Source organism: Rutilus rutilus, assembly GCF_951802725.1.
Source record: "Rutilus rutilus genome assembly, chromosome: 16".
NCBI classification, from domain to species: domain Eukaryota; kingdom Metazoa; phylum Chordata; class Actinopteri; order Cypriniformes; family Leuciscidae; genus Rutilus; species Rutilus rutilus.
In genome coordinates, this window is record NC_140224.1 from 4,676,320 (window position 1) to 4,696,200 (window position 19,881).

Sequence of the window (19,881 nt, forward strand, 5' to 3'; positions counted from 1 at the left end):
GGGGAAACACAAACCAACACATTCTCCCCTGCATGTAAAAGGTCATCACATTTATTCGGGAATTTAAATATTCACAACCAGAAGGTGCAATGTTGTGGCATCATTGATTCTTACTGTGAGTGATGACAACTTGACCGTTTCAAGATGGTGGGCGCCGACATGCGTGTCTGAAGCGGTCGAATGTGGAATCTGCATATAAATATGTAGATATGTTTATATGCAGATGTTTGTTACTGTCAGTTTTGTGAAAGAGAAAGTCTCCTCTGCTCACTGAGGCTGCATTTATTTGATGAAAAACACAGTAAAACAATAATATTGTGAATATTACAAATTTAAAATAGCTGTTTTTATTTTAATACATTTTAGAGTGTAATATGTTCCTGTGATTCAAAGCAGTCATTATTTATTTTGATTTTGTGCTGCATTTTCAGTTGTGCTGCTTAATATTTTTGTGGAAACTGTGATTAAAAATAAATAAATCAGGGTTCTTTGATGAATAGAAAGTAAAAAAAAACAACAACATACAATCATTTGAAATATAATTTTTTTGTAGGTGGTTATTGCCCAGAATATCTCGATCTGACCAAACACAGATGTCCAGAATCCTCTGTTGCAGTCGCATGAGTCGCTGTTGTATTTGCTTGACAGCTGGGAACGAAGGGCTTAGGCCACAAATTACCCAAAATAAACGAACACCCCTTTCCCTCGCACATCATATTACAGAGCACATCTGTCCCGCACAACTGCCCTCCGGCTCAAGTCACGCTGTCCAGTGCCATGGCCAAGATTCATGCCCCAAAAGTGCTAGATTAAAAACTTATATAACACGTATTGGTTTCAGGGTCTTAGTCAAAAAATAAGACTAAATTTGTGACGCCTTCACCCTTTTGGAACAAAGAAACTAGAGAATAGAGAATACAATAAAACAACTACAAGAATGCCTCCAGTATAGTGAAAGAAGAGTGTGATAGGACAGATGCTGGATCTTTCATATGAAAAAGAGAGCTGTAAGAGGGATACACGATGGCAAATGATGTAATGATTATGGCCTCTGGCCCATCATTTCAGTTTTATCCCTGAAACATCCATGACAGGGTGTGTTATCCGCATAAATCTCTCTCTCTCTCTCTTATTCATGATACTGCGGCTTGCACAGCAGGTCAGACTCCAGCATTATTGGTTGATCGGGATCATGACCTCTCATTCTAATCAGCTTTTTCATAACACCATGTTTTTTAAAGTCACAAATCCCCAGAGACATGAATTACCAGTAATTATGTAGCACTTATATATGAGAAAAGAATCACTTTAACAGCATAATATGTAAACCAGGGAGTATTTTAACACGGGGTGAGTTGTAAAAACATTTTTATTGTTAATTTAAATGACACAGCTTATTATTATTTTATTATTTTTCACAATTGTTTAATTAATTGCAGTTTCTACTATTGGGGAATTTTCTCTGTCTCATGTATTAAGCTTATATGCTGATGTACCGGACAGAAATACAGGTCAGAGCAGGTCAGAGGGTTCGTGCAGATGGAAAAGTACCTGAAAACCTTAAGGAGGGATGGAGGTGGTTGTTATATAAGATGTTTGAGATTTCCCACCAATGGAAAGAAGGCCCAGAATGTGGTGGCGATAACACGAGGAGGGGCAAAATAGAAGAGATAGATATTAGGATGCCCATTGGGTACCTAACAATAAGAAAAAGGTATAAGACATGAAGTCTGACAATGCACTTCAGATGGCCAGCTGGCATCTCACTTTATTGTTTGTTAAATGAAGCTAATTCTTCTGAGACCTGGAACTTCGACTCTGAGAGCTTTGAGACCCGAACCAAAAAGACTTTGAATTTGCCACAACACTATGCTACATGTTTAAGAAAAAAAAAATTAAACAATCAAATTAAATAATTAAAAAAAACTGAAATCACAATAATATTATAACATTTATTATCAATCTACATCTCTCCTTGCATAAGTTTATCTCTGAGGTTTTTGTTTTTTCTTTCTTACTTTTATTATTATTATTGCATTCTCTTAAAAATAAGGTGGATAAGACGCTCTTAGCGTTCATTAAAAAACTACAAGAACCAGAATAAAAAAAAATGCGGATGAACGGATATGACGTGTTAAGCAATACTACGTTCGCACGTTCTACCGACTGACAGCTGCCGCTTTCATTCGCTCTAGGAAGTGACATTTCCAGTGAGTTCTATATTTAATATATAACACGTTGTTTAGTTAGCTTAGCGTTATCTCAATCTGCAGAGTTTTGACTTGTGTTTTAAACAGTTTATTGCAGCGCAGTTAATCTGACTATCTTTTTTCCGCGTGCAGCTTTTGCTGTAGCAAGTTGTTAAGTTAACGTTACCTGATGATGGCAGTGCAGAGCTGCAGACTACACATGTGGAAAAATTACCTATTATTTTATAAATGATCGTGATCAGGAGACATTCAAGGAGCAAATGCCAAGCATATGTATCACATGCATTATATTGATATGTGCTGAGTAAATATTTTCCTTTTTTTAAAGTTGCAGTCGTGATTTTGTCTTATAGACCCCATGAAAACACAGTTAGAGATTTGTGAAAAATTCTGAATACAGGCTCCTAAAAAGTCCTGTACTTGCGTTGTATGTTTGGTATTAGAAATAAGTAGTTTCTAAATGTGGCATTTATTCTTTCACAGGTTCCTCATGTTCACCAGATGTAGGGAATTTTCTGGAAAACTTCTCCATTTGAGCTGTAGCATTTCCTTCAAAACCAGCAGATCTCTCTGTAGTCCACAGCTTTCTACTTTCCATTTTTCATCCTCGCATTCATTTCTCGCATCTCTTTTTGCATATTCCCCTGGCCCACGTTTGTCTTTTCAACACCCCCTTCCCTCAAGGTCTCGTTTTCCTGCACTCAGGTCTGATAGAGTTATTCGTAACCTTTCTGGTTTCCCCCATTCTGCTGGACACATGGATTTACAGGGAGTCCTCGAGGTTCTTGAACACCTTGCTCCTCTGTCATTGGCTGAATCGTGGGATAATGTTGGCCTGTTGGTGGAGCCCAGCAAACCACGTCCAGTCAAAACAATCCTGCTGACCAATGACCTGACAACAGCCGTCATGGACGAAGCTGTAGCGATGAACTGCGACCTCATCGTCTCATACCACCCGCCACTCTTTCGACCTTTCAAACGTCTGCTTCAGAAGGACTGGAAGCAGCGGTTGACTGTCAGAGCAATAGAGGGCGGCATTGCCATTTTCTCCCCTCACACTTCATGGGACAGTGTCGAAGGAGGCGTTAATGATTGGCTAGTTGGAGGAATGGGTGAGAAAGAAAGAACACTTTTTCTGTAGTCTGGGTCAAACAGTCAGAAATTCTTACTTGTGCTTCTGTTCACAGGCAGCGGACAAGTGTCAGTATTGAGTCAAGCCCACTCTTGCGGCCCACAGAAACACAGGCTTGAGTTCTCGTCCATGAATAACGAAGAACTAAACAGCCTTTTGGAGAAGCTGAGACACATAGAAGGCAGTGAAACTTTTCAGTGCTCTACAATAAGGTAAGTATACATTTGCAAGTGGTTTTGCTCATGATATGGACATTAATACATTGGTATCCATTCAAACATTGCTCCATATTCATCTTCAGAAATGAAAGTGGAGGGCAGCAGGTGAATCTAACCTGTAATAGTTCAGCACTAACTTCTGCTGTGCAGATTCTGGTTTCAAATCCACACGTCAGCAAATCCCTGAACATCACACAAGTCCAGCAGGTGAGTAACCAAGAACACTTTTAGCTCTACAAGTTGTCTTTTTTTTGGGTATTCGTCATCTTTGATTCGTCAGAAAGATTTTGTTTTATTTTTTTATTCAGAAAAGATGCTTTAAATTGATTAAAAGAGACAGTAAAGACATTTATAATGTTTAAAAAATATTTATATTGCAAATAAATGTTGGTCTTTTGAACTTAATATTCTTCAAAGAATCCTGAAAAAAATGTTGCACGCTTTCTCTTACTCTAAAAATTCAACATTGATAAAAATAAGAAATGTTTCTAAAGCAGCAAATCTGCATATTAAAATGATTTCTGAATGATCCTGTGACACTGTGAGTTATGATGCTGAAAATTCAGCTTTGATCACAGGAATAAATTATATTTCAAAATGTGTTAAAGTAGACAAGTCATTTTAAATTGTACTAATATTTCACAATATAATTTTCTGTATTTTTGATCAAATAAATGCAGTCATGGTGAGTAGATGAGACTTCTTCAACATCTTAATGACCACAAACATAACTGTGAACAGAAAAAGCCAGCAAAAAGCTAATATTATATATTACATTATAATTGCACTGAACAGGTGATGATTCTTGTCCACTGATAATTATACTCAGTTAGAGGAAAGAACTGGCGGAGCTGGTATATGTATATGACCAAACAAAAACTGAATCAGACACAAATAATAGGCTATAACAAAGCATTTCTTTACATTTTAATATTCTAAACATTAAGGCCCGATTTCACAGACAGGGCTTAGATTAAGCCTTAGTTCAATTAGGACTTTTAAGTATCTTTTATAAACGTAGAAAATTTTGAAAAACTTGGTGGTGTGAATCTTAATATAAAACAATGGCACTGACATAGTTTAAGATAGAAAACATGCATTTTAGTCTGGGACTATAGACTTAAGCCTTGTCTGTGAAACCAGGGGTGAACCTTTTCTTTGCAAGCAAATAGTAAAAAAAGTCATATTTCTAGGACCATATGTTATACACACTTTTAATTTAATTAGATAATTGACATTGTAATATATCATTTTAATTTGATCTGTCTCTGTTTTCTCTTTTTCTTTCTCTTCTCTAGCCTCCCTTGTTGGGTTGTGGTCAAGGCCGACTCAGTGTTCTGGATAAGCCAGTGTCTGTTTCCACAGCAGTGCAGAAAATGAAGACTCACTTGGGTTTGCCCCATTTGAGACTGGCTCTTGGGGACCAACAAACATTAGGTGGGGTATGAGAGATATCCACCTTGTTTTTAATGTAAGAATGGACCATTTTTACCTTAAACGCAAGGCTTCCAGTGTCAGCCACTACCAGCTTCAATCCAGAGTGCATTATGCTGCTTTATTAGGGCTGCCCTCCACTAAAGTTGTTTCTAGTCACATGTTTATGATATTTAAATACTGAACTATACACTGGGTGGATGGCATCTGAAAATGGTTTGCGTTTCAGGGCTGAGAAAGAATATTATGTAACATTGTTCTACATATTAAACCATAGCAATGAGCCTTTAAGTGCTCAAGTGCACGCATAAAGCTGCTGCAGCGAAACGGCAAAAGTAATGATTATGACAAAAAACAGACAGGAGACTGTCTGAACATTTAAATAATTTAATAAATAGTGTTTTCTGAGTCAGTGTCTGCCGCAAAGATGAAGTTGACACAGTATAGTGGATTTGTCTATTGAGAGAAATGCACGTTAAGTTAAACATGCCATGCAGTAAACTCAATACTAATTTAGCTTCCACATGAACGCTTGTATATGCGCCTAATAATAGCGCACATTTATCTTGGTTAATGTTAGAGCAAGCGGCCATGTAAAGTGGCTAACGTTAGGCTACTACTTGCATGTTTCAAATAATAAGCCATTTTTGAGGTCGATCAATGATAGGCGAACTTTTGGATTTCCTGCCTGACACAATTACCACATGGACCAGCCGTGTTAAAGGGATACTTCACTGCTGGAAAGATGAATGTGTGTTTAAATTGGGTCATTTATGTAGTAGAAATGTGGAATTATTGTAGAAGTTGGTGCCTTCTAGACTGAGAAAAGCCAGAAAATGTATTTTTGGCTCATGTGGATGAAAGACAACAACTCCCAGAATGCACTTGCTTCGCTGCCCTACGAGGCCACGCCCAAGCCACGCCTACCGGTTACAGAGGGCAGTATCGGAAGAAATGATACAGCTAGGCTACTAGTCGACTCGAAACTGAAAAGACGGTGTTTTATGGTGAGATCCCCCTATGGGCGTGTTGAAGACATGCGGAACGAGCTCCTCCTACTGGCTGGAGTCTCTCGCCTCTGGAAGCCTCTGATGACACTAAATGACGATTTTTGCGTCATCTGAGGTTTTTTTTTCCAGACACACAATACAGAAATCTCTCGTCTCAGGGGGATATGAGGGAGGGAAGCATGGTCATGCGAAAATACTACCGGGTTTACTTTCTACTGATACAAAGCTTAATGCTAATTGGTGAAGTATCCCTTAAATGATCTGGCCGCCACGGACTGTGGAAGATTTATTTTCTGCAACCAACTAAGTAAAATTTGGTCGGTCATCGACTAACATTTGGTCGACTATTAGGGGGCAGCCCTAGTAATCACATACAAACTTGTTTGTAGCACAAATAATTTTACCGTTTACTGCACTTAGTTGTTTCTCTAGATATTTCCCTATAGTGGCTAATGAATTGGAAGTCTCACATTCACTGATAATAGCTTAATCTCCACATTGAAAAATAAGAGTCAGACTGAACAGTGGACGTAACGTGTGTGATTATTATCACCTAACGTGATTTTCATGATGTGCTAGACTCTATGGTGAAGACGGTGGCAGTATGTGCAGGTTCAGGAGCGTCTGTCATACAGGGAGTAAAAGCAGACCTCTACATCACTGGTATGTCACACACACGGCACAGAAACAAACAAATAGCTGATGTTCATCAATTTATTGAAGTCCCAGAGTACAAATAATAACAGTACAAAAAATGCACAATTAACCCAAGCTTATTTTCCACATGTTCAGGTGAGATGTCCCATCATGAGGTTCTGGATGCGGTTTCTGAAGGCACGAGTGTGATTCTCAGCGAGCACAGCAACAGCGAGAGAGGCTTCCTGACCGTATTCAGAGACAGACTGGCGGCACGACTGGGCGACACTGTTACCGTGTCGGTTTCTCAAAGAGACCGAGATCCGCTACAGGTGATCTGATCTCAACCGATCACACAGCCATTTAGTCATATTGGACTGTATATATGGATGTCACAAGGAATATTCATTGTCTGACCTTTAGTTTGTAAATGCAAATGTAACATTGTCCTGTAAACAAGCAAAATAAACTGTCCTGTCCAGCCTACTGTATCATATTTGATACACACATTTATATTGCTTCTAAATGATCAAAATGATCAAAACTTAGTTTTTCTGCTGAAAAACCTATTGCACACAGTACTACATGCTTTCTGTCATCTGATTAATAGTTTATGCTTTTTTAGGAAGTAAAAGGCCTTCAGATCAGGGTTAATGTGTCTTTGCTTTGGAATCTTAAATGATTTTTATAAAGTAAACCTAAGAATACTTCTCAGGATATACTTCTTACAATACTTCATTATTACTTACCTAAGTTAGTAATAATGTTTACATTGTTAGTAATATTTCAAGATGAACACTTGCTGGACTGAAGCAGCTTAGGTTTGCTTGATTATCCCATCAAATATACATTTCGGGCTTTTTAGGAATGTTTATGTGAAAAAATAAATAAAACTCAATTATCATTATTAGCATTGCATTATATGTTTTGCCCCTAAAACACCATTTTTGAATTCACTGGATTGAACTAAAAAGCTCCTCACTCGCGTCTCATTCTCAGTTTGTTTTCACATGGCCCGCTATTAGCAGCGTTTCTATAGAACATAAATACAATTTGTAAATGACAGAAAGTGCTTTAATCCCATAATTCACACAAAGCTTCATGGAGTGTTGGATAAAATTCTTATTCAAAGGTACATTTCATTATCTGTTGGTAAGGCATTGTTTATCATGGCCTTTGAAATAGCTAATAAAAAGCTGGAGGTGGAGGTGGAGGGTGTTTTCTGAGGTAGTTTGACAGGAGGGTCGGGTAGTCTGTCAGTACGCCTGTAGCTCCGACTGCAAATGCAGCTTCTATATCGCTGTCCTCGTTGCACACAAACAGCTGCACCTGAGATGCCAAAATGAGATGAAATGAATGATTTTGCTTTGGGTTAGAACTGTTTTTAGATTGAGAAAAGTCACATATTCACCTGCAAGCCCCTCTTGGTCAAGTGCTCGAACAAAGATTTCCGCATGGCCACCCTAAGCAAAGCATCGATAAACACAATCACACGTCACAAGACTGAGTGAGAAGCTATTTGACTGCTCGGTGTCAGATGAATGTCACTTACTTCTGAAGAAGATACACGACAAATCTGTTCTTCAGATAGGATTCCTCTGGAATGTAAGTCCTGAGAGATCACAACTACTGCATTAGTATTAGTCAGATGCAATGTATGGAAAAATGCTAACACTTTACAACTAACAATTACTAAAAATGCCCATTGCATTTGTTACTGTATTTATTTATATTTATTTATAATTAAACACATCTTTATTACTTCATGTTAGCTCAGGTTAATTTCTGGGCTTCTTCGGGCAAAAATGCCCGAAAAAGTTAACTTTTTTAAATTTTTAAATTTTTTGGCTTAATCTGACGGGTATGAAACTTGGTGACTTTTGTTGTATTACCTATGTGAACACAGAAAAAAATCAAGGAGATGATTCAGATATGTTAAAGGGTCGTAAAAAAAAAAGTCACTCTTAGCTTCCTTCGGGCAAAAATGACCGACCATAGGAAATGAATGGGAAATTGGAAAACTCAGAGAATCTTTTGATCGTACAAACCACAGATCAGCCACTGAGCAGAAAAAAGTGTACAGCAATGAAGGGGTGACACTCCAAATAAAAATAAAAATAAAAGGTGGAGAAATCATATCTATAAGCCTCTCTATGTATTTCTATAGGGAGCTATTGGCAGGCTACTGGCGTTACATGGCATTGCACTGCACTTCTCGTTTAGTGTCACTAAATAGCGCTCTTCTCATGTCAAATATTTTTTTTCTCTAGATCTACACTCCATTCTAATGGAAAATGTTGTATTTATTGAAAACAAATTAATAAAATGATATAAAAAATATATATTAATTATATATTAATTCTAATGGAAAAATAGCTCAAAAAATTATATAATTAATGCAAAGTATCATAAAAATCTTTCAAAATTCTAAATAAAGATCAAAAAATATTATTGAACAAAAATACATTTCATTGGTTTTCATGGGAAAAACTAAAATTAAATTATAAGGCTTCGTCCCTTTTTGCCCGAAAGGAAGCCGAGAGTGTAGTATTAATGAGGAAGCCCAGAGGGTTAATAATATTAACAAACTTTTCATTTGAATAATGTACGGTATGTTGAAATTAACATTAACTAAGATTAATAAATGTTTTAGAAGTATTTTTCATTGTATGTTAGTTAATCATAAACTAATGTAGTTAACTACCTCATACCAAGAGTAGGCCTAATTTTTATTAATACTTTTATAAATTGAATTATGCTGATAATCAACACATCTCTTTAAGATTAATAAATGTTTCAGAAGTATATTTCATTGTTAGTTCATGTTAGCTAAGGTCTGTTAACTCTTTCCCCACCATTGATGGCATTTTCGTTTTATGAGACAACAAAATAAAAAAGGTAATTGCGACTTTACATATATATATATATGTATATGTATATATAAAGGAGTTTATATCTTACAATTCTGAGAGAAAAAGTCGCAATTATCATAAACATTTTTTTTATTCTGTGGCAGGAACAAGCTTCTATACTTCCCCGCCAATTACTGAAATTACCAAAAATAAATGCGCTATTATGCATCTTTTGAAAGAGAACAACATTTCCGGATCAAAACACAGGCGAATAAAAACGAAAACAAGTGATGAAAGCATTAATTATGCACATGTAAAATATCGTGATCAAACAGCATACAAATCAAAACTGCCTAACGTTACTGAATGAAATGTCGACCCAGGACGAGCTGTAGGACTGTGAAGCTTTAGGGGTGTTGAAGGACTTGATCTACTCCATCTTGATCATCGGGATTACGGGATTATGTCAACTTTTTGTTCAAAATGTTCCCTTTTAAAAAAAAATTAAACTTAACCACATTCAAGTATTGAAATAAATAGATGCATAAACAATGTTTTTTTTGTTTTTTTTTTAAGCAGAGGCTCAATTCTCATTTATATCTGACATTTTGCATGTTCAGATATTCATACAACAAAATATTCTGGGGGCCGTGAAAATTTTGTGCAAATGACTTAGTAGTTGTGAACTACCTTTTAAAAAACGCTGGCAGAGAAAGTGTTAAATAATATTAACGGATACAACTTTTGATATTATTAATGCACCGGTAAATGCTGACATGGACATTAACGAAGATAAATAAATGCTTCAGAAGCATCAGTTAATGTTAATCAATGTAATTAACTAGGTTACGAATGGGACCTTATTGTGAAGTGTTATCATAAAAACATACAGGAAGATTTCACTTCAAACCCACCAATAACCCTCAGAACATTTTAAGAAGCTTTATGAAATTTCAGTCCTTCCCACTTTTAAAACTAGGTTATAGACTGACCTGTTGATAATCTGGGGCAGGTAGAACAGCAGGACACTTTCACCCAGAGGCACGAAGGGGAGGAGACCAGTGCAAAAGAGCAATAAAAGCAGTATTGTACGCCTCACAGTGAACAAATAAGGTATGGATGGGTTCTGCACATACACAAAAAAAAAGAAAAAAAAAAAGAGATTACTCAAAGATCTTTTACAGTAAGATTATTGCACTGTATAAAATGCTTGGAATTTTTTAATAAAGGGATACTTCACCGATTAGCATTAAGCTTTGTATCAGTAGAAAAACCCAGTAGTATTTTCGCATGACCGTGCTTCCCTCCCTCATGTCCCCCTGAGACGAGAGATTTCTGTATTGTGTGTCTGGAAAAAAACCTCTGATGACGCAAAAATCGTCATTTTCCGTCATCGGAGGCTTTTGTGTCCAGAGGCGAGAGACTCCAGCCAGTAGGAGGAGCTCGTTCCGCATGTCTTCAACCCGCCCATAGGGGGATCTCACGATAAAACGCCGTCTTTTCAGTTTCCAGTCGACTAGTAGCCTAGCTGTATCATTTCTCCCGATACTGCCCTCTGTAACCGGTAGGCGTGACTTGGGCGTGGCCTCGTAGGGCAGCGAAGCAAGTGCATTCTGGGAGTTGTAGTCTTTCATCCACATGAGCCAAAAATACATTTTCTGGCTTTTCTCAGTCTAGAAGGCACCAACTTCTAAAATAATTTCACATTTCTACTACATAAATGACCCAGTTTAAACACACATTCATCTTTCCAGCGGTGAAATATCCCTTTAAGACATCTACTGAGCACTATAGGGACACATTACTGTACCTGCTTCTGACATTTAGCCATAACTTCAGACTCTTCAGAACCCCAGACTGTAATGCTCTCTCTGCCGTATTGCTTCACAAGACAAGAAACCTGCAGTCACATAAAAGTGATACCAAGTTATTATGAATTTCATTAGGTCAATTTTGATTTAGACAAGTAGGAGAAGAGCTACATAAATAAATACAAATACACATCACTGAAAGAACTCGCAGGTCAGTGAGCGAGTCAGATGTTGATTCAGCAAGAGATTCGTTGAGTTCATTCACTGAAGGATTTGTCAGACTGATTCATACAGATACTCGTGAGTTTCAAAGCCTTTTTGAACGCTTCATTAAAATATCCAGCCCGGATGACCTACTATTTCTCGTATGATTCTGAAGTGTGCATACGACGGACGCTTTACCATCCCGTGAGGCCACAGGAGAGGATGTGAGAATGGTAGCGATAATAACTGATGCTGGTCACATTATAATGACAACATGGCGAATTTAGTATGTCCGGATTACATTCATAACTACACATTCATTCTATATAGAATGTTCTTTTTTTTAGTGGCCTCGAATTAATTACGTATTCAAAATAAGTACCTAATCAAGAGATGATGTGATTTCTGACACAGCCATTACTCTTCTTGTGGTGTGTATTTCAACTTGTATGGCAAGCCGTTTTAGCTTAAATTGTACCCAGCGTTACTCGTCGTAATTGCATTTTTACTAGTAAGAATTAAATTTGAGAGCTCTACAATTCTTACTAGTAGCAATTACAATTAGAGAGCTCTCTTATTAAATTATTACTAGTAACAATTCCAATTAGAGAGCTCTACAAATGAATTTTTACTAGTCATATGTCTCCATTGACTTCCATTCATTTTTAATTACGGAGCTCTACAATTCAATTATTACTAGTAACAATTACAATTAGAGAGATCTCTATTTCAATTGTTACTACTAAGAATGCAATTGCAGAGCTCTTTAATTAAATTACAGAGCTCTGCAATTATACATATCTTTAATTCGTTTTTTTACTGGTAAGAATTCACTGTAAAAAAAAATCGTGATTTTAACGGTCAAAGACTGTAAAAACGCTACAGTGAAAAACTGTTTATTGGTTAAGAGAAAGTTTCCTTACTATATACGGTAAACAACTGTGATAGATCTAACGGTACATTTAATGTAATTTTACTGTAAAATACCGTTAAATTTACAGTTTTTGGAAGTTAAAAAGAACAAGTCATTGTATAATTTACATTGAAAAAACGTTTCCCGCAATTCCCTGCGTGACACTTCACATTTGATGTATTTTTTGTTGAAATAACTATGTTTCTTCATAGTTTTCTTAGTTTTTTCTAATCAGTTATGACATTAGGGTTTTATGTTACATTTAATGTTGTTAAATTAATGTTTATTGCATTTTTAAAATTTCACGTGTGTTACCATGATGGTGTTTAGTGTTTGTGTGAATGACACTGTGCAGCTTCTATATATTAGCATTAACTTTCTTGTGGAAGAGCTGCTTGTGATGAGCTTTAATTCATCATGTGATTATCATCTCCACTGTGATTGGTGGTTGTCAGTGTATTACTATGGTACAAAACAGATATAAATACTTCAATAGGTCAGTAAATTAACATTATGTCAGATAATTAAATACGGTTTATTACTGTAAATTTAAGTAAAGTCTGTCAAATCTAAAATGTTGCTACCATATTTTTTACGGTAAATTTCTGGCAACCACAGCTGCCGGTATTTTACCGTAAATGTAACAGTTTCTTTTTACAGTGTTGAATTAAAGAGTTACTAGTTATATTGAATTGTAGAGCTCTGTAATTAAAAATGAATGGAAGTCAATGGAGACATATGACTAGTAAAAATTCATTTGTAGATCTCTCTAATTGGAATTGTTACTAGTAAAAATGCAATTACGACGAGTAACGCTGGGTACAATTTAAGCTAAAACGGCTTGCCATAAACTTGTGAGTTTGAGAGACCGTTTCAACAAATCATTAAAAATACAAGTCATTTATTTGTGATGGATGATCTATAAACATGCTTTATCAGCAATGTGATTAAATGACAGTTGCACCAGTTATTAGACACTGAATATTGCGAAATCTGTCTCACCTTTTTAATGAGCAAGTCATTGTTTTCTTTGATCTCAAGCAATATTGGCATGTTGGGAAATTTCTTGAAAACATCTTCCAGCAACACAAACTCTCTGTCTTTCCCTGTACTGAAGTGTCCTAACACAGGGGAATGTATTGCAGATTTCAGATATTACTACTGTAAAGCACTTAATATTGTACAAGTGGACCGTGTAGAATCGTATCAAAGGACTTACCGACATAAAATGTGACCTCGAGTTGCTCTTTATAGAGAGGCAAATCCTGACAGATACAAAGTAGGATTAAAAATCCATCACAAATCACATGTAGAAGAAAAGAGAACGTTTAATGTTAAAATGACTAACCTGGAATCTAAGAGACGATATTGTTTTGTCACATCCTGATTGTCTCAAAAGGTTTTTATCATGTGAAACCACAACACAGCCGTCCAGTGTAAGGTGACAGTCCATCTCCAGCATCTCAGTGCACACGTCCACAGCGCTGTCACACGATCATACAAACACATGGTTCAAGTGGAGAAAAGGAGGAAGGAATAGAAGAAAAGTAGACATTGCAGGAGAGAAACTCACTGTGTAAATGCTTCCATTGTGTTTTCTATCTTCTCTCCGCACCCTATAGGCAAAAAGCATCGGTTTATGTCAGTAATTAGTGTTAAATTAATTACACTTATATTACGTTCTGGGACCCGAACACATTTCTGAGTTACTCTCTGAAGGTGTTTGCATTTATGCATTTGGCAGACGCTTTTATTCGAAGAAATGTACACTGCAGTTTTTATCAGTTTGAACTTTGAACCCACGATCTTGGCATTGCTAACGCCATGCTATACTGTTTGAGCTTCAGGAAAACACACACACACAAAAAAATCTAAATTTAAAATAAAAAATATATTTTTAATCATCGAATTTTAACATACAATTTACTTTTATGAAAAATAAATGTTTTAAAAATAGTTAAATATTGTTTTAAAAATCATGTTCACATATATTTTGTTTTAAATGTGTGAAGTATTAATGTTAAAGGTTTATGTTTTTTGTTTGTTTGTTTTACAATAAGGTTTCAATAGTTAACATGAACTATTAATGTACTGCACTACTTTTCAACATTTACTAATACATTATTAAAATCAAAAGTTGTACCTGTTAACATTAGTTAATGAACTGTGACCTAACATGAACAAACAATGAACAGCTGGATTTTTTATTAACTAACCTTAAAAAAGATACCAAATACTGTAACAAATTGCTAATGATTAGTTCATGCTAGTTAATACATTAAATAATGTTAAAAAAGGAAACCTTGTAAAGTGATACCATTTTTTTTTTCATAATGTGATTTTTGATGAATTGTATTGAATCCAATTAGGGTAAATTTGACTCAGAACATACCGATGGTACACATACTTTTAACAACACACAAGTTAGGTGTTATAATTTATTCTAGAAAGTTATAATCAATGAAACTTAAATTCAGAAGAAAAGAAACTCCACTTGCCTCCTCGGTGTGAGATGTGTCTGCAGTGGAACTTCAGCTTTTTCCTCTTGTGAAGGAGACATGGATTGTGTAGCAGGTACAGAGAACACACAACATAAACCCCGACGGCCGAGCAGAGGAGAAGAGTCCCAATCAGCGCGTCCATTCTGAGCTAATCCCTCACTATAACTGCACTTTGACTCTCAGAGCCGGGTTTGAGTATCTAGAAAGCAAATATCAGTGCTCTGTTTACAGTATCAGCCGTTCCTCAAAGTCCTCCACCTGTTTCTACGCTGCTCACGCCTGCTCTGGAGGTTTTATGGCATTCATTCATGTGATCATGCATGAGTATTGGGTGTGTGGTCACTGGTCAAGTTCAGTGCTGATATCATAAACGCGGATTACTCAAACAATGAAAGACCTCTTATCATATTTCCGTTGAGATTGTGAAACTATAATACTGTATAATACTGAAAACCTTTTAAAAAAAAATGCATTCGTTTGTGTGATCCCATGAAAAGGCTGATGTTTTATCCCTTATCTGAACTGTTGTGGATTGTGGTCAGAGTTTCAGTTTGTATCAAAGACGCCACATGAATTGAACCTTCTGACTCGACAAAGTCCACACTTCTGCTTAGTAATACCAGGGCTTTTAGAGTAACACATGACAAACGTTTTCTAAGAACTTCATGAGACACATGTGAAGACATACAAAACCTCATCCCATTTTTGTTTATGTCATGTTGGCTGGAAAATTCCCCATATGTCATGTTCAATTATGGCCTGTCCCTTGTGAAAAATAACTTTTGAATATATATTTTTGAAAGAGTGCTTTACTTGTCGGACACTTAATTGCAAGTTATTCGCTATTAAATTAAAATGAATTATAGTTTAAAATGATATTAAATGCATAAGTAGAATTTAAGTACATCTCTATTTGTAATTCCATATCACATATGGCTCAAGTGTATAATTTTAACTAGTGTGTTGCTCAAAACTACATTTAATATTAATATTACATTAATCAAATTTCAAAGACACATTTGTCTTTGGCTAACATGCTAAAGCACATGTTAGTTATTGATTATAATTGTTCCTGTAGTGTGTATTTGATATTACAATTAAAGTTAAAGTTAATAATTACAACTTAATTACAAATGTTTAATTACATATCGCTTTAATAACAAACTACAGTTGAAATTAAAAGCAACATGTGCATTAATATTTTAGTCAACACTTCAAAATAATTGTACTTTTTTTAAAGTATGATAAAAGATATTTAAACACTTTAATACTTTAAGTTTTAATATGGCATTAAAGTACAAAGTTTTTTAAGTTTTTTTCAAGAGGAACTGGAAGTGCACTACAAGTGTACATTCAATCAAATTAAGCACACTTCTTTACAAGGGATGTACAAGCTCTTTTAAGAATTTGATGTGTTAAACATAATTGCTTGGATATCTAAAATGATCAAGTAATCAAGTAAATGAAGTTTATGAAATGTCCCGGTATCATGTGTAAAATCAAACCTGAAGATGATCTAATCACAGAACAACTACGCTAAGAAAACTCGGACTGATCAGTTTACAGTAAATCACAAAAGCTACATGTGTGTTGGCATTAAAGAAGTTACCAGGTCATATTGACCAGATATTATAGATTGCAGATCGATATTCTGTTAAATGTACGGTAAAAACCCGGCAACCGGTTAAAAAAAACGATTAATAAAATGTAATCATATGTGTCATGCAGGGACTTCTGGACCTGTGTTTTTACTGTTTTTCACTGTAAATTATTATGGTAGTTCATAGTTTTTCTTGCAAAAATAAAATAAAAAATCATACATTTTTACATTATTTTAGAGTAAAACGACATATAGTGATGTTTAACCAGTTTTGACTATATAGAGTAACAGGTTTTTACTGTAGCATTTTCACTTTTTTTTTTCTGTAGTTTACAGTACAATAATTTTTTACAGTGTAATTTTTTCAACATAATTTCCACCAGGAATTGATTATCCATTTAATACTAATTTCCTAGCATACTTCACTCATTCTACAGTAAGTTCAAAACAAGAACATCACAAGTCACATCATTTCATACATTTTCATCAACACTGAGTTAGTTTTTTTAACTAATGAACACAATGAAACAAGTTTGTGTAAGTCACTTGTGTAAGTGAAATTGAGGGGCAATGTTTTCATATTTGAGCAAACTTTAAGCACTTTAGTTCAAAGTAACACAATCATTCACCCTTAAAAACAAAGAAATTACATATAATGTGATGTTAAACCATTTACAGTTTTTCACTGTAATGGTATGCTAACAGTTTACCGTTTACAGGTAACAGTTTTAAATTTTATTTTAACAGTGTCATTTTTTCAACATAAATTCCACCAGTAATTAATTATAAATCAACTTAATACTAATTCATTCTCTCATTGTATGTACAGTATAAGTCAAACAAGATACTTACCATAATCAACCCTGGCCTGTTTCACCCCTTTGTTGATTATATTTGTCAATCACAACATTTCAGATATGTTCATAAACTCTGACTTTTTAACAAATGAACACAATGAAACAAAGAGTTTGTGAGCGTGAAGACTAAGGGGCTTTCATATTTTAACATACACACGAATATCAGCATATGAGTGAACTTACAGTCTTTATATGAATTGTGATGTCAAATTGTCAAATTGACCTCCTGAAATCTATAGGAATTAACAGGCCCAGCAGCTTTTTAATAACGATTTATGGCACAGCTCACTATCCTTACACTAAAACGGCCTCGTTACGGCGAGTCTAGTTGTGCTACTGTTGCTTAAAGACACACACCTGGGCACTCATAAACACATTAGCTGCCATTAGGCCTTACAGTCCCTGTAAACTCTGAAGCGGACACACACTGTGGACCGTAATGACATCCACCCCCCTCGGAGACACACACCTCCACTTCCCCTCGCTCTCACAGCCCTGCTTTATCACGGGCCTGTGAATGGACAACAAAAACAACAACTACAACAACAATGTGAAGGTGAAGTAATGCTGAAGCAGTCTGATCCTGATCTGTCAGAGTTTGGGACCGGCTGGGTAGATATTAAGCCTCAGAATATGCCTTTTTATGGTACACTCTTAGAACAATGGACCTAAACATCACCAGATTAGGGTTCTTCGGCTTGTACCAATAGCAGAACCATTGTGAAAATTCAGTACACTCTTAAAAATAAAGGGGGTTTTCCACAGTGATGCAATAAGAACCATTTTGGGTTCCCCAAAGAACATTTTAATAATCTAAAGAACCTTTCGCACAATTGAATTGATTCCATGGATGTTAAACATTCTTCATAGAACCATATTCCAATAGCAAACCTTTATTTTTAGGTGTATGTTACAAAGATGGAATAGATTTAATGTTTTTGTGACTAAGCATGTTTATTCATAAACCCAAGTAATAACTGCGAACAATATGGATAAAAAATTCAATCCTCATCTTAACAGAGCTGCTCACATGTTCTGTTCAAATTAGAAAAATACGAAACAACTTGAAAGCTTGAAACCAAACTTACAATATGAAAATTAAAATGTGTAGACATTTCAAGAAAGATATCAAGTACTTGTTGAGAGTGTCTGTATATTAGGTTGATTGAAAGGATTTGTTAGAGATTTAAAAACAAAAGGGCGGGAATTAAGAACCCTAAACTCAACACTAAAACGTTTCTTCAGGATGATATGGTTTTAAATAGAACTATTATTAAGTGTAAAGAACTATATCTTTTTAAAGAGTGTAGGCAGTTTAGTAAAAAATGGTTTCTTTAAAGAGTGTCATCGTCCAAAGCAATTGTTTCTTTTTAAAAGACATTTGGATGCAGTGTCTGAACCCCTGTGTTTACTTTAGACCAAACTGTAGCAGTAAGACCAAACTGTGTCGTACACCTGCACCCCACCCCTCGCCACCAACTGAGCTCAAAGGTCAAAGGCCAACGTTAAACTGGACATCAAATCCTTTTAGTATTACATAACAATGAATCCAGTACTCCTCATCCGGTCAATGTTAAACCCATAGCGGTATGGTACAGACAGTCCATATATGGTTGTGCCATTACATCATACAAGTTTTGTTATTCATTTTCATTTTGAACTTCCTCTTTCATTGTGGGAGGAAATCGACCTGACATCAGCTCAGTCAGCAGATAAATCCATGAGATCTTAGTTCTTCAAGAAAGAGCACCTCTTAAATCATAACCAAAAATAAATCAATATAATAAAAAACATAACATAATATACTAATATTAATAAACATTTTCCAAATGTATATTATACAAATATATTTTGTATATTTACAGTATAGAATAATAATTTTAACAAGTTTTATGAATTAACATTAGTTTGCATATTATGAATGAACATGAATTTAAAGTGAACAATGGTTTATTCATAAATTAACATTAACCTTGATTAATAAACAAACAATTTACATTCGTAGCATGATAGATACTGCATAACTAATCTGAGTTCAATGAAAACAGATTTACTGTAAAGTGTACCATGAATGAATAAAAATCTCTACTATTTAACTATTGTTTTTAACCATACTGTACTATCTCAGTTATAGCTCATATTTTTACAAGCAATTTTGGAAAAAAGTGTCGAATATCATATCCTTGGGACAATTTGTTTTTCTCAGGAGCAACATTTAAGTATTGAAAGACTTCAATGATAGTCTACATTTAATCCCATTACTGTCTAGCAGAACTATTTAAGATATTAAAGAAATATTATTTATGACTTTTCTTTGCTGTGGGCCAGTACAACGTGATGCAGAATCACAGGTACCAGTCAATTCAGACACAACTCAATGTCTAGAAAATACTAACTTTGGATGAAGCAGACGAAGCACAAATACTACATTGATGTTTTAGGTTTGATGTGCTAAGCAATGTGTGTGTGTGTGTGTGTGTGTGTGTGTATGAGAAACAGACTA

General features: G+C 35.4%; 2 protein-coding genes across 2 annotated transcripts; one reads left to right on the forward strand and one right to left on the reverse strand.

Moving 5' to 3' along the window:
- The first annotated feature begins 2,113 nt into the window (after positions 1-2,113).
- On the forward strand, positions 2,114-7,547 carry nif3l1 (NIF3 NGG1 interacting factor 3-like 1). The gene is made up of 7 exons (XM_084434465.1): positions 2,114-2,210; positions 2,694-3,322; positions 3,398-3,554; positions 3,644-3,767; positions 4,859-4,997; positions 6,584-6,667; positions 6,797-7,547. Exons 2-7 carry the CDS (start codon positions 2,701-2,703, stop codon positions 6,979-6,981), a joined length of 1,311 nt encoding a protein of 436 aa, XP_084290591.1. The 5' UTR covers positions 2,114-2,210; positions 2,694-2,700; the 3' UTR covers positions 6,982-7,547.
- A 52-nt stretch (positions 7,548-7,599) lies between these two features.
- gdpd3b (glycerophosphodiester phosphodiesterase domain containing 3b) lies at positions 7,600-15,207 on the reverse strand. The gene is made up of 10 exons (XM_084434467.1): positions 14,919-15,207; positions 13,994-14,036; positions 13,769-13,904; positions 13,640-13,685; positions 13,423-13,541; positions 11,303-11,392; positions 10,485-10,618; positions 8,193-8,252; positions 8,052-8,103; positions 7,600-7,969 (listed from the first exon to the last, which is right to left on the reverse strand). Exons 1-10 carry the CDS (start codon positions 15,061-15,063, stop codon positions 7,826-7,828), a joined length of 969 nt encoding a protein of 322 aa, XP_084290593.1. The 5' UTR covers positions 15,064-15,207; the 3' UTR covers positions 7,600-7,825.
- Between the last annotated feature and the right edge of the window lie 4,674 nt (positions 15,208-19,881).